General features: G+C 30.9%; 1 protein-coding gene across 1 annotated transcript; it reads left to right on the top strand.

The window, feature by feature from the left end:
- The first annotated feature begins 287 nt into the window (after nucleotides 1–287).
- On the top strand, nucleotides 288–1,400 carry LOC107001493. The gene is made up of 2 exons (XM_015199519.1): nucleotides 288–512; nucleotides 816–1,400. Exons 1-2 carry the CDS (start codon nucleotides 288–290, stop codon nucleotides 1,398–1,400), a joined length of 810 nt encoding a protein of 269 aa, XP_015055005.1.
- The last annotated feature ends 14,166 nt before the right edge of the window (nucleotides 1,401–15,566 follow it).

The following is a 15,566-nucleotide window of genomic DNA, read 5'->3' as shown; positions in this document are numbered from 1 at the left end:
CACATTGGTTGAGATTGAAAGCATCTTATTGAAGATGGGCAAAAGTTTGAAAGACATATTGGCATGCCACATCCATATTCGTCATTACTTCGCACTTTAGGTGACCGCCTAATAAATGAGGAGCTCGACTGTGACACATATGCCCTTAGACGGGAGAAGAAAAAATCCTATGCACAATTGAATAGTGGTCAATGTCAGGCTTATGATGCAATCATAACATCCGTATGGAATGAAGAAGTCAGATTAATATTCATTCATGGACACGGTGGTACTGGCAAGACCTTTCTATGGAATACAATAATTTCACACCTCCGATCACAATCAAAAATAGTTCTCCCATTGCTACTTCTGGTATAGCAGCTTTGTTATTACCAAATGGAAGGACAACACATTCACGATTTCATATTCCATTGGATGTCACTCCAGAGACAACCTGTGATATAAAACATGGAAGTCAACTAGCTGAACTTTTAAATAAAACTCTACTGATTATCTGGGATGAAGCGCCAATGGTAAATAAATTATGTTTTGAAGTGTTAGACAAGACCTTGAGGAACATACTACGAGACAGTATCAAAATAGCGCAGATAGGCCTTTTGGGGGCCTAACACTTGTATGTGGTGGAGATTTTTGACAAATACTACCAGTTATTCCAAAGGGAACAAGATCTGACATTTTTGACGCAGCCCTGAATTCCTCTCCCTTGTGGCCCTTTTTCTCTATTTATGAATTGAAGAAAAATATGCGTTTGAGTCGTGGAAAACTAACAGGTACGGGCCGCAAAAATATCAACGTTTGACAAATGGTTGTTGCAGGTAGGAGAGGGATCAAATTATGATGCAGCAAATAAGGACATGATTAAACTGTCACATGATGTTTGCATTGTACCATTTGGCGATCCTATCGGATCCATTGTGGAAGACGTATATCCATCGCTATTACAGAAGTACAACAACCCAGAATATTTGAAAGAAAGGGCAATACTCACACCTAAAAATGAACTGGTACATGAGTTAAATGAAATAATTATGAAGATGATACTCGTGGAAGGGAGAACATATTATAGCTCAGATAATGTGTGTAAATCAAGTGTAAACACTAACAAGGAAGATGTATTGTACCCAACTGAATTTTTAAACAACCTGCGCTTTCCAGGGATCCCGAACCATGACATACAGTTAAAAGTAGGAATTCTTGTTATGCTTCTGAGGAATCTAAACCAAACAGAAGTCCTTTGCAATGGAACAAGATTAGTCATCACACATCTTGGTATTTGGTCAGTCAGCGCAAACATCATTTCAGGTAAGAACCTTGGTTCACGTGTCACAATTCCAAGAATTATTTTTTACCGAACGAAACAAAGTGGCCATTCAAGTTACAAAGGCGACAACTATCATTAGCCACATGTTACGCTATGACAATCAATAAAAGTCAAGGACAAACGCTAAATCAGGTCGGCTTGTATCTACCAAAACATGTATTCACATATGGACAACTGTATGTAGCCGTATCCCGAGTAAGGACAAGAGAAGGATTAGTTGTGTTATATGCGGATGGGGAGACAGAAGAGCAAGCATTCATTAAGAACATTGTTTACAAAGAAGTCTTCCAGAATGTATGGCCTAGAGTGGTAGAAAAATAAGAGGTATTCTTTTTAGGGAAAAGGGTCTGATATACCCTTCAACTTTGTCATATGGAACTGATATACCTCTCGTTATAAAAGTGGCTCATATATGCCCTTACCGTTATACAAACGGCTCACATATACCCCTGCCGTTACAAAATGGCTCACATATACCCTTCATTTAATAGAAGTTAAAAAATTAGTTTTAACTTTAAATTTATTACTTCTTTAAATTTATTACTTCTAATTTTTAAAAAAAAAATTATTTAGGGGTATATGATTCTTCTATCAAAGTTCAAGGTATATTTTAATTTTTTTCATACATCAATTATTTTTTGACTACTTTTATTATAATTATTTGAGTTTCTTATTCTTATTTTGTTTTTTTTCTTTCATTTCTTAGTTTAAAGAAAAAAATTAAACTATTTGTTTTGTGTGTATTGTAATTTAATTTCGTATTCGAAGAAAAAATTTGATCTTTCTACAATAAGTTTTACAAGAATATCAGTGAAACATAAATAAATTTGATTATCAACATAATAATTATAAATTAGTCATTGAAATAAAAAAAAGTCAAAAAAATATGTTTGACGAGGATTAAATTTACTCATATGGGATTATATTTTTTAGAAAAAAATAATAAAAATTTAGATTAAATTTTTTTTTTCATTTCCGTTAGAGGAAATGGGTATATGTGAGCCATTTGTTTACAAGTAGGGGTATATATGAGCCACTTTCATAACAAGGGGTATATCAGCTCTAAATGACAAAGTTGAGGGGTATATCAGACCCTTTTCCCTTCTTTTTATTTATGTTTTTCACGGGCTATGAAAAAGTAACTTTCAAATATACAATTCATAGCAACCATTTCACAATGTCATACATTCAGATAAGTAGAGATACAACTAATGAATCGTGAGGGAGATGGAAGCCAAACAAGGACGCCACAAAAGGTACAACATCAGGCATACATAAGAACGAGATCAAACAGGTATGCTCAATAAAAATAACCACTAATTTTTCAAATAATTGTTACGTAATCGCTCCCATATCTTTATCGGAGCAGCCAATACAAACATGTAACATTCGGCGAAGTTCTAATTTACATAGCTATTGTATGACTTTGTATAAATACATAACTTGCACTTGCTGCAGAAATGTATGTACACTTACAATGCCATTTGCTACAAAGAACATGTTTTATTATTAAGGGAAAAGGGTCTGATATATACCCTTCAACTTTGTCATTTAGAGCTGATATACCCCTTGTTATGAAAGTGGTTCATATATACCCCTACTTGTAAACAAATGGCTCACATATAACCTTTTCCTCTAACGGAAATGAAAAATAAAATTCAATCTAAATTTTTATTATTTTTTTCTAAAAAATATAATCCCATATGAGTAAATTTAATCCTCGTCAAATATATTTTTTTTGACTTTTTTTGTTTCGATGACTAATTTATAATTATTATTTTGATAATCAAATTTATTTATGTTTCACTAATATTCTTGTAAAACTTATTGTAGATGACCAAATATATTCTTCGAATACGAAATTAAATTACAATACACACAAAAAAAGTACTTCAATTTTTTTCTTTAAACTAAGGAATGAAAGAAAAAAATAAAATAAGAATAAGAAACTCAAATAATTATAATAAAAGAAGTCAAAAAATAATTTATGTATGAAAAATTAAAATATACCTTAAACTTTGATAGAAGAATCATATATACCACTAAATAATTTTAAAAAAAAAATTAGAAGTAATAAATATAAATTTAAAACTAATTTTTTAACTTCCGTTAAATGAAGGGTATATGTGAGCCATTTTGTAACGGCAGGGGTATATGTGAGCCGTTTGTATAACGGTAAGGGCATATATGAGCCACTTTTTAACAAGGGATATATCAGCTCCAAATGACAAAGTTGAGGGGTATATCAGACCCTTTTCCCTATTATTAAATATGATCATTTATTTACATGTTAAGCACGACGTCATACTACTACACCGGAGGTGAAGAGGCATTAAAGCAAGTATGACGTACAGAAAAAGGACAATTGGAAATACAGAAGACATGAAGTACAAAATACAAAAAAACAAAACAATTACAACGTCAATATATACAAGTAGTACAATATACAAACTAATATATACATGAATTAGTTTATTTACATATACATCGCGAATAACACTTTCAACAGAAAAAAGTACAATACGTGCATGCGAATCAGCATTGTATATACATTTCATTACGAGCATATGATGCAAACAAATAAATGCATCAGTTTATAAAATAAAAACAGACCAATAAATATACCTAAAACTAAATATATTACTGAAAAAAATAAATTACAATCCGCGCGAAGCGCGGGATCTTTACCTAGTTAGCTGATCATTCCAGACCTAATTTAATACTCCGGAAACCAACCATTTCCTCCGCATCATGATTCAACGTAAAAGAAACGTAGAGTTTGTTCTCAATCATCAGCCTTATCGTTCAACGTAACAGAAACATAGAGTTTCTTCTCAAACTCCTCAATCAGTGCAACAAACCTTTTCAGCCGCTCAAGTTCTGCTGATTGAAAGGCTTTTCAGATACTTCTGGCGTTTATACATATGTCTACAACAATTTGTTATTGCCCATTAATCTGTTACTCTTTTTTGTGCCTCAATCAAGTATATCATTGTCATGTAAGAAAAAATTTTCTCCTCAAATCATTGGTTAATTAATAGGCACTGTCAGTAAAGTACTCTGAGACTGTTGTTTAATCAATAAGTACGGTCAGTAAAGTAAACTTTCTATGTTTTACTTCTTGATTCTGCTTGAAAGTATGCATTTTAAATCCTTAACAATTTATTATCATTTTGGTACGCATTCTCGGATCTTTGTCAAATACGAAAGGTGTTAGCAATGTTGTGCCTAATGGTTGTCTTTGATATGCAGCTTCTAACACCAGTATATTGGAAACTTTACACCAATATGATCCTGCACTGGTTCATACAGTCCTAAAAACTCCATTATGATTTTAATGGAGGAATTTTTTTTATTGTTCCAGAAGGAGCTTGTCTTTTATTTATGATTATTTCTCTTTCTAGAATTTCTTGTTACTATTATGTGTAGAAATGTAAAATCACTATATACACTGTCTTACAATGTATCCAGTGCTATTAGGCTTGGAATAGTTTTTGTATTACTAATAATTATATTATGTTCACAACTACAATGTTATGAACATACAAATGGACACAAGATAGGATTTAATTTTATTTTGTTTTTGCTTAAACTAATCAATAGTAGGATTAAACATGCTCAATAGGTATGCCTCTTCTTCATTCATTTTATTTTGTTACTTGAAAGTTAAAATCCTATCATTTATCCTATTTCTTGTATGATCCCTTTTATCTTTATTCCTAGGTAGCTCAAAGTTATCTTCTTTTTTTACATGCATTTATTTTTTGCACATATCATTTTTGTCTTATATTGCTTTCTTTTTTCATACCATAGTGTTAATATCTTACAAATGATTGTATTGTATTTCGTAATTCAATTATATGTATATAACTTGATAGAAATTTCTTTCATCAAAATTTATAGATGACAGCATTAATAATTTTGAATGAGCCAAAGAAGACGAATGGTACATACATGTAATTTTTATTTATATATGTCAATTAAATATATAAACAATGATTATTTTATAACAAATAAATACTTTTTTTTGTAGGTTTGAACTATAAAATTGATAATGATCTATTAGTCATCCTAAGGAAGACATATATTGCTCGAATTTCTCTACAATAATTACAAAACACCACTCTCTTTCGACGACAAGTTCTCGATATGTATGCATCCTGTAAAAAAGTGAAGGATATTATTCCTTAAAAAAAGAAGACTGAAACTTTATGGTATTTAATATTTTGTATCTATAATGTCGACATATAAATTATGTGTTGTAAATTTTGAAAAAAGAAATTTTAACAAGTTGAATACTTGATATATTATACGAATTGTATAATTGAAGTCATTATAGTATTTGTTTTGAAATTCACTTGAGAATAATTTTATGTTGTGAGCTTGTATGTTATACATTGTACACTTATATTTTAAAAGTTTTTATACTAATTTAGCACAATCAACACGTGCAACGCACTGCTCAAAAACTAGTCTTTATATAAAGCTGAACATAATACATCTATGTTAAATTTGAGAAGAGTAATACATAATATGTAGTGTCTTTGTGTATAATAGTACATCAAATTTGTAGGAATTTCTGAGATTATTTTAGATTTCTTTTCCTTAGTTATAAACATGTTCGTATTTAAAGGTTGATTCATTGAGTGATGCATATAAATTTCCCCAAAACCTTTATAACATAAATGTCGTAGTTGTGTCCGTTCACTAGAAACTAAAAGGAAAAAGAGTTTAAGTTCTACACATTAACGATGTATTACGCAAAAATAAACTTAGTTAGAAAATAGATAAAGAGTTCTTATTATCAATTATAAAGAATAGAAGAGTCTAGTTATTTTAGTGGAGCTCAGTTTCAATAAATGTTTCATTTGACTGTGAAAACACACTCACTTAGACACGAGTAATATTCATTCAAAAGTGTTATTGGGTACGTACATTGTAATTAGAAATAAGATGGCAGATAAATTTTAGTTAATGCAATATATTTGAGTGTGCTCTAACCACAATGTGAAATGATTAAGTTATATGTTATTCCCGCATCGCTCGGGTATGTATACTAATTACCTTAATAGTAACAACATAAAAGAAAAACTTACATCATCTGTTTCCAAAAACCATTAATTTCATGAAATATTCATAATACAGAATAGCAAATACTTACTAATATTTCTGTATCGATAATTCAAAAGCATCCACAAAATAATAAACGTTTATATCTGAAGTACATAAGCAAATTATCATATCCCGAAGGAAATAAGATAAAACAACTATTTTAAACTATCTCAGTCTTAGGATAAACATTTGTGGCTTGAAAGTCGTCCCCATGATAGTCTTGAGCTAATAAAAGCTTGTAATGTTTTTAGTTGATGTAATGACATCACCATAAACATCAACCACCCGAAACTTCTTCATTTCTGGGTTGTATCAAGCTAGTTTTGAGTGACTTTGAAACAAGATTTCTCCATCTTTCCAAATTAATATTGCTTCAAAACTATAGTTAACCATACCACGCGGAATAGATTCCAGCAAAACGCTATTTTTGGTCCAAGATTCTCCAATTCTATATTCTTTCATCCATCATATATTAATATTAACATTCATCTGTGGATGTTATCTGTCAAACACAGACAGTTCCCCAACTCTGCTTGCCTCAAGTTCGAGGATGGAGTTTCCAAACCAGGTGGAGAAGGCTAGGACTTGATCTTTGTTGTCTCAACATCACAGTAAATGTTGTAAGTTTTTTCGCTCTCCATCCAATGAAGAGTACCATTGACATTAGCCTTGCCAAAATCATACCATATAGGACACAAAATTTCACCCACATTTCTCCATTTCTCGTAAGCTCCAAGAGTATAAACCTCCAGTTTTGATGCTCTAGTATCACCCTGAACCTTTCTATCAACTAATCTCAATAGTTTATACTCTCCAGAACTTCGCTAAAGCAAAACCCATGACACTTATCTCCCATATGGGCGATTCGAGTTTCAAGTACTCACCCAAAAGAGGATTGTTAATGTAAATAGAATGATTCTCAATGTGCATCAAAACACCCACCAAACAGATAAATCCATTACAATAACCAACTAAAATCAGACTCCTTGGATGGAAGTGAAACTTAGCGGTTACCTGAACGGTTGTGTTACATCGGTCAACATAATAATCATACTCTGCTTTGAGCTCGAGAAGCAAAGGATTGCACTAACCATCTAAAAACAAAATTCTGGGGTAACTAACAGATCTTATTTGATGCATGTCAAAAAACAAAAGATCGAAAGTTAAAAGGCTATACCATAGTTTACAAAAAGCTCTACATTGAAGATGGTCTTGATTGACAATCTTGAAAGAATTTCAATCATGATCACCCATGGAAGATCCATAATTCTCGTGACATGATGAGAGATTCTACTTCCTTTGCGAAATGAACTTTTGACGTCCATGACTGTCATTTCCTTTGAACAAAATGGTTTGCGTAGTTTTGAAGGTTATGGTCGGTTAAACCTTCATATATCGTGGACTCCAAGATTTCAGAAATTTTATTTCAAGCCAAAATGACTATAGATAGTGACTAGATAAAGTAGGATGACTTGTTGATAAATATTTAAGGAAAATATTAAATTCTACTTTCCGTTATCATCCTTTTGAATAACTTCTTGAAAAATCTTTAAGGAAAAAATTACATGTTACTTTCTATTATTATCCTTTTGAATGACTACTAGAAGTCAACTAAAATAAGTGAATATTTGATCATTTACATTCTTTAGCCATTTGAATTATATATTATCAATGTTTTACATTTTTAGATGAAGTTCATTGATAAAATGTACGAAATTAAAAAGGTTTAAAATTGCCCGTGAATTGTGTGAGATAGACCACTTATACCCTCCATTACATATTGGGATAAAAGATGCCCCCACTTTTATATATCCCAAGAGACTACTATTACCCTCAAGAGTTAAAAACCCATATTTTTAGTGACGTGGCAAGCCACATGGGACTAGTCTCTCAACCTAAATAATGTGGGCAAGTAGGACTTGACCTTTACTGACGACAAAATTGGTTGCCACATATTTTCAGAATATCACCATTAAAAGGGTTTTCATTGATTTTAATATATCTCTTTAAGGATGTTTGTATGATAGAAAACATTCTACTGTTTTACTCCTTTTACTATTGTAGTAAATATTTGGTAGATAATAATGATACAAAAACAACATGTCTCTTAATTAGTGTATGTTTGTGGTTTCCTTATTATAAAAAATTAAAGTAGACTTTATCATTTCTCTTCCATGCAAATCTATGGCGTAACCCAATGGTGCTGAGGCTGGGCAGAATGAGGAGCAATAGTTGGAGGTGAAGCTTGTTTAGTTGATCCGGGTTGATCCACATAGATGAACCGTTCCAATTTCCTTTAATAACATATTCATTTGATAAATGTCTTTATGTATGCCTTGTGGGTATTATGTCTTTCTGGAAAATACTTTAAACTGTATCACAAGTTTTTATTAAATATTTTGTTGAGCTGATTAGTTATGGCAGTAACTTGGGAATTTATTAGATTTTTTAAAAAAGGCTTCTGAATTACTTGGTAAGAAAAATCTAATTGAATGAAGCATCTTTTCCTTTTTTATTCTCAGCATATAATATTTTCTAAATATACATATCTTTTATCAAGACATGCATGTGTAATACTTAGAAAATTCCTAAGTTAAGATCAATTCCTAATTTTGAGAAGTGTAATGGATGTAAATTAAGGTTGTAGACAACGAAATTTTATTGATAAATCCATCTTAAATTTGGAATAGATCATAAAGAATAAGGGTGGAAAAAATGGAAGATAGAAAAATGACATATTCTGCTCTTTTGAAATTTAACTTACTTATATTTGGTATTTTTCTTTTACCTTTTTGTACCATAATTTCTCTTTTCTTTTACTAATTATTTGTATTCTTTCATATTAATCAAAATAAAATAAATACATGACTAATACAATAGCAAACAAAAATAATGACATTTTAAATAAATAATGAAACTAATGCTAAGGAGTCCGACTAAAAGCTAAAATATTATTGTTTTGAAAACTTTTCCCTTTTTTGGGTGAATGTAGTTTCTTCTTAATAAATAAGGAAATCTATACATCTCTAATTTGGGCCTTTTACCCAAATTCAATTATAAAAGCCCAAAGTAAACGACCAGCCCATCCCTGACAAGCCCTCAACATTCTCCATATATTCATGTCTCTTACGATTAGGGTTTCCTCATCCGCCACCCCATTTAGCTCCCCTTTCCTTTAACCTAATAACCTGAAATGCTCCCGCCTTGGATGAATCAACATCTTTACCTCCTTATCTAGGTCATTAACAATGTTGCTTTAATCTTGGATCGAACTTGTTCTTCATTTAATCTGAGATCTCAATTCAGGTTAAAGGTATACTTTTCTCTTTATCTGATTTTTTTTCATGTTAGATGTTTAAATTTAATTCCTTTTCAGTTTTGTTGGTTCTTTACTAGTGATTATATTATGATTTTTTCTTTAAAGGAAACACTTTTTGTGATGTCATTTATTAATTTTGCGTTTTTCATTTTCTGGTTGTTGTTTATTTTCTTTTTTCTTTATATTTTTTTTGTTTTGTTTTACTTTTAGTTTTACTATGATTATGGTTAATATTTGTAATTTATTATCTATGAAGTTTATCATATGGGTGTATGAAAATCATCAGTGACGTAATGAATCATAATTTGACTTTTGAATTGTTTGGAATGACTTCTATTTAGATCTGATATGAATTTGTCAAGCTTGATTGCATTATCATGATGTTAAGTGAATTTTGGAATTTTTTTTAATCTTCAACTTTTATACCTTTCCAGTTCAACTGAATTCACATAGAAAATCCTAAATTACTTCAAATAAATTGTTATATGCTATATGGTCGGTTCATTGAGCTTGTTCAAGCATTTATTTGATTGTAACACTTGTTGATTTAAGGCTACGTTGATGAAAGAACTAATTTGAGAATTAGGGCTCTAAATTTTGTTCCATTAAAGACTTTCAAACTTAACTCTGTAAAATGTAGTGTATATATTAGTGTATGTTAATCATGTCATTCCTCTTGCATAAAATATATTTGATTTTTTATAAAATAACTTTGAATTAATTGGTGCATACAAATTAAATTTATTTATATCTTTGATGATATGTTCAAGACTTGATACAGATAATATTTATTCTTGTAGGTATACCAATTAAATTTTTTACCTCGAACATACATGCGACAATATCTTCAAATTTCTTATTGAAATTTCGATTTAGTTTGTCGTTTAAATAGATGGACAGATGACAATCATAGTTGAAGGAGCTTGTCATGAGGCAAATGATTAAAAATCTTCAGGATCTGAACTCGAGATAATTGTATATTTATTGATATTAATCTTCCATTGTCATTGCTATAGAATGAGCACTGCCATATTTTTTTCGATATGCTTCGTCTCTTTTGTTACCATTTAAATTCAATTAGTATGTATTAATTCATTTTAAATCAATCTTATGATTTAATTAGTATTTCCAAGTAGTAATTCATTTAAAATCAATCTTATGACAATTATATGCATGAGTGAGTTCTCCATTTGTTGTTTCACTTATAACATTAATTCAAATATATGTATTGACTATCTTTGGGTGATCTTATAATTATTGTGAACTAGTTTGAATTTGAAAATTTAGGACTAGTTTTAATTAGGGTATTTCTAGAGTTGATATTGAATTTTTGATTTGAAGTTAGAAATTAGTAATTGAAGTGTTTTGACTACACGATAGATGTTTGAATTTCATGAATATATTGACCATGATTTTTTTTTCTTTTGTATTAGTAATTGATCAAGTGTTTTTACTTTTGAGTGTAAGTGAATTGTGTAAATATTATTTAGTTGGGAATTGATGAAGTGATTTTCAAGTTAGAGAATTTAAACTTGTATTACAACTTAATTAGAACTTATAACTTAATATAATTTTAATTTATTATATGTTAAACTTAATTAGGAATGTGAACTTGATGAATATAGTATGTCTGCACCACATGACCAAATTAGGGTTAAACATAATAATAGAGTTGAAGATTATAATAGGGTTGAACATGATAGGATTGACGAAATGATCAATGATGCGTTGAAGGTTCAAGGTGGGATGGAACCCGAACAATATTTTGATGTAGCTCCTAATGAAGAAGGGAGACGCTTATATGATCACATATAAGAGTCTAGTCATCCTCTATGTGAAGGGAATATGAACATAATAGGGTTCATGAAATGATCAATGGTGCTTTCAAGGTTCAAGGTGGGATGGAACCCGAACAATATTTTGATGAAGCTCCTAATGAAGAAGGAAGACGCTTGTATGATCACATAGAAAATTCTAGTTGTCCTCTATGTGAAGGGAGTCCGCATTCTGCTTTGTCAATTGTTGTTAGATTGATGTATATGATCACATAGAAGAGTCTAGCCATCCTCTATGTGAAGTGAGTCCGCATTTTTATCTAAGAGTTGTCAATCTAACAACCATTGAATTCTGCTTTGTCAATTGTTGTTAGATTGATGTATATGATCACATAGAAGAGTCTAGTCATCCTCTATGTGAAGTGAGTCCGCATTTTTATCTAAGAGTTGTCAATTGACTCTCTTAGGACAAGTATATATTTGCCCCATGGATCTTGCGGGTACAACAGTCAACAAAATATTTAGAACTTATTGTCTACCATGCCAAGTTCCAAGTTGCGAAAAGTTGAGAATCAGTGTGATCTACATAAACACATAGTCCAAGTTAAAAATAATGATTTCAGGTTAACTAACAAAATTCAACCTAGATTTAGCTCGGATTCCAACCATGTCAAACAAATTTTCCCTTGAGATATCATTAGAAAATACGTTCAATTAGAAGAGTATGCATGGAAAAAAGTTACATTTCTCAGTCGCGGATGATTTTGAACATTAGAAGTTGAAGGACTACAGAAGAAATAATTACCTAATACTAGCATATGCCTTTATTATGCTGCTTGGACTCTATAAAAATGTCAATGGGTGTGTGTCGTGTTCTCTCAAAAAGTAGTGTATTTTTAAAGAATACGACACATTTGCAACATCAAAAGTTAAAAAATCTGTAAAACTTAGCATATGATTACTTAAAAGTAAAGTGACTTTCAACTAATTAAGTAGATGTTTAAGTTGAGTAGCTTTCCCTGAATGAAGAGGACCAATTGAACTTCCTGCTTATCTTCCTTTATCTTATATCATAATTGAATTTTTCATTATAGTTTGTCTAAAACTAAAATCCATAGTACAACTACTAATACATGCGCCTCAGTCCCAAGTAAGTTAGGATCGTGACTAAAACATATAAAGTTAGGATCGTGACTAAAACATATACTAGATTTCAATTGTACCTGTTGGTATATATTAAGTAGATTTTTCTAAAAGAAGAGAATGGCCTGGATGTGTATCTCGGTAATTCAGATCAACAACATGGCTAAATCTGGATGAATCTTGAAACGATCCACAATAGCATTAAAATGTGACCTTCCTCTTCTTTCTCAACCTCTAGCTCTAACTCTACCTCTACTTCATCCCCTTCAAGTACTAATACTCAAGGTATTGTGTCGATTAGAAATTTGGTCATCGTCAACAAGTATTGTAGTATCTTTGATGGATGAAATTTATTTCTGCTTTCTCCTTGAACTTGTAGCAGCAACAACAAGAGGTGGAATGTTATCAAGTTAAAGGAGAAAGAAGAAATAAATATCTTCCATTGCAGATACTACACTACTTGTTGATGACGATCAAGTTTTGAATCAACACAACATCTCAAGTAGTAGTACTCAAAGGGCATGAGGTAGAGGTAGTGATAGAGGTAGAGGCGAGGGAGAGCAAGAAGGGGAAGTTTGCAAAATAATTCTAATGTTTATCATTTTCAAGATCCATCGAGAGTTAGCAATGTTGTTGGTCAACATCCAGGAAGTTTAACTATTGCTCTTCTTCTAGGGCAAAGCTACTAAACATAATTAACAGGTACAATTGAAACATACTTTATGGATTAGTCACGATCCTAACTTATTTGGGACCGAGACGCGTGTAATAGTAGTTGTTCTATGGATTGTTTTTTTGAAGAAAGTATAATGAAAAATGCAATAATAATTGACACAATTAGATAAAGGAAGACCAGCCAGGAAGTTCAAGTGCTCCTCTTCTTTCAGGAAAAGCTACTCAACTTAAACAACATGTAATTAATTAATTGAAATCTACTTTACGTTTTAAGTAATCATATGCTATGTTGTACAATTTTTTCACTTTTGATGTTCCACATGTGTTGTATCTCCAAAATTACATTAGTTTTTAAAAATACAACACACCCATTGACATTTTTATATAGTCTGGGCAACATAATTGAGTCATATGCTAGTACTAGCAAAATTACCCGTACTTTGTGTCGGAAATATTACGGAATTTATAAAATAATACTTAAAATTTATGGGTCATTAAAACTAAAACACTAAATTATCTTACATACAAGATTATGCAGTAATAATCATTAATAATGTAAGGAAAATAAAAATTATTGCATTTATCATTTATTCTTAATAGCATAAGCATAAAATAATGACTGTAAAATACATACCAGGATCCGTAATATAAGAAGTGGTGTCTGTGTGCCACTCAACACAAAAAAAAAATACACAAATATTTCACTGTAAAGAAGAAAGAGGAGGTTCAAAATTTTCGTTGTTCTAAAATGAGAGAAAATCCCTCTATTTATTGACGACAAAGGGTAGTTTGAACAAATATTTATTGTGTCTTTGATACGCTCAAACATACTTCTCAAATAAGAAGTAGAGCGGTCGTATCAAGTAAAGAACCCAACTAATGAGGTTGGGATCGTTCCCACGAGGAAAATAGTTCAGACTTAACTTCAATCTATTATTACTACTATTTAGTCAATTATTTCCTTGCAAAGCAAAGACAATAAAAGGGGGATTTTTATTTCTAAATGAATGAAAATAATTAGCTAAATCAAAGTAGACCACTAACAAATTCAAATGTTGGAGTTTAATCAGTTAATAAAAGTAACTAAGGTTTACGTGTTCCCCACAGGTTCCTAACTTGATAATTCTAACTATAACAATTCTTTCATAATATCTTGCATGTAAAGTGATAAGTTATGTATTTCTAAATCCTTGGTCCGGCATCTAGAAAATTTCACTCCGCACCTTGGTCCGGCTACGTGTGTTTTTATACTAACCCTTACCTTTACCTCATATTAAGCATCGTATTCGATATTTGACTAAGTTATTACCTCGTACCAATCAATACTAGCCTATTAGATAGTATACACTAAATCTATGTTGATAATTCTTTTCCTATTATCTACCTCCTTGGTCCGGCAAGTAGCATTAAGGCGAGTTCTAACGTTGGCCATCCGTTAAAAAGACTTCTAAGCGAAAGAATTATCAATACATGCAAGACACTATTCTAGAATTGTTATTTTAGTTAGGTTTTACCTCATTATTCGCCTATGGTTCCCACAACCCTAGTTATGGAGTTTAGTTACCCATAGTCATAATCACAATATTCAAATATGTAATATAAGAATTCATGCACTTACTTCAATGAGAAAGAATAAAATCCAGAAGTTCACTTGATTAATCAACAAAATCACCAAGAATCAATTACTAAAATTAATTGAAGACTAAAGATTCTCCCAAAGTGTACTAATAATCACCAAGTCTAATCCACAAAAGAAGCTAAAATAATCAAGAGTCTAACTATAAGAGAGTCTAATCACCAAAGAGTCTAACACCAAAAATGAGGTTTTCCGAAATATTTATAAAAAAACAAAGAGCTAATTAAAGACGGACTCTATTTGCTGGAAATCTGTCAAAATGCAGTTGGGTCCTTCTTTAATTAGATTTTTGTTTTTTTATAAATAGTTCGAAAAACCTCATTTTTGGTGTTAGACTCTTTGGTGATTAGACTCTCTTATATTTAGACTCTTGGTTATTTTAGCTTCTTTTGTGGATTAGACTTGGTGATTATTAGTACACTTTTGGAGAATCTTTAGTCTTCAATTAATTTCCGTAATTGATTGTTGGTGATTTTGTTGATTAATCAAGTGAACTTCTGGATTTTATTCTTTCTCATTGAAGTAAGTGCATGAATTCTTATATTACATATTTGAATATTGTGATTATGACTATGGGTAACTAAA

The sequence above is a fragment of the Solanum pennellii genome, chromosome 10 (assembly GCF_001406875.1).
Source record: "Solanum pennellii chromosome 10, SPENNV200".
Lineage (NCBI taxonomy): Eukaryota > Viridiplantae > Streptophyta > Magnoliopsida > Solanales > Solanaceae > Solanum > Solanum pennellii.
This window is presented reverse-complemented; position numbering and strand designations above follow the sequence as displayed.

Coding starts and splice junctions, on each gene's coding strand:
- LOC107001493 (XM_015199519.1), top strand. CDS start 288: ATGGAATACAATAATTTCACACCTCCGATCACAATCAAAAATAGTTCT. Junction 513..815: donor TCTGGGATGAAGCGCCAATG/GTAAATAAATTA, acceptor TGGTTGTTGCAG/GTAGGAGAGGGATCAAATTA.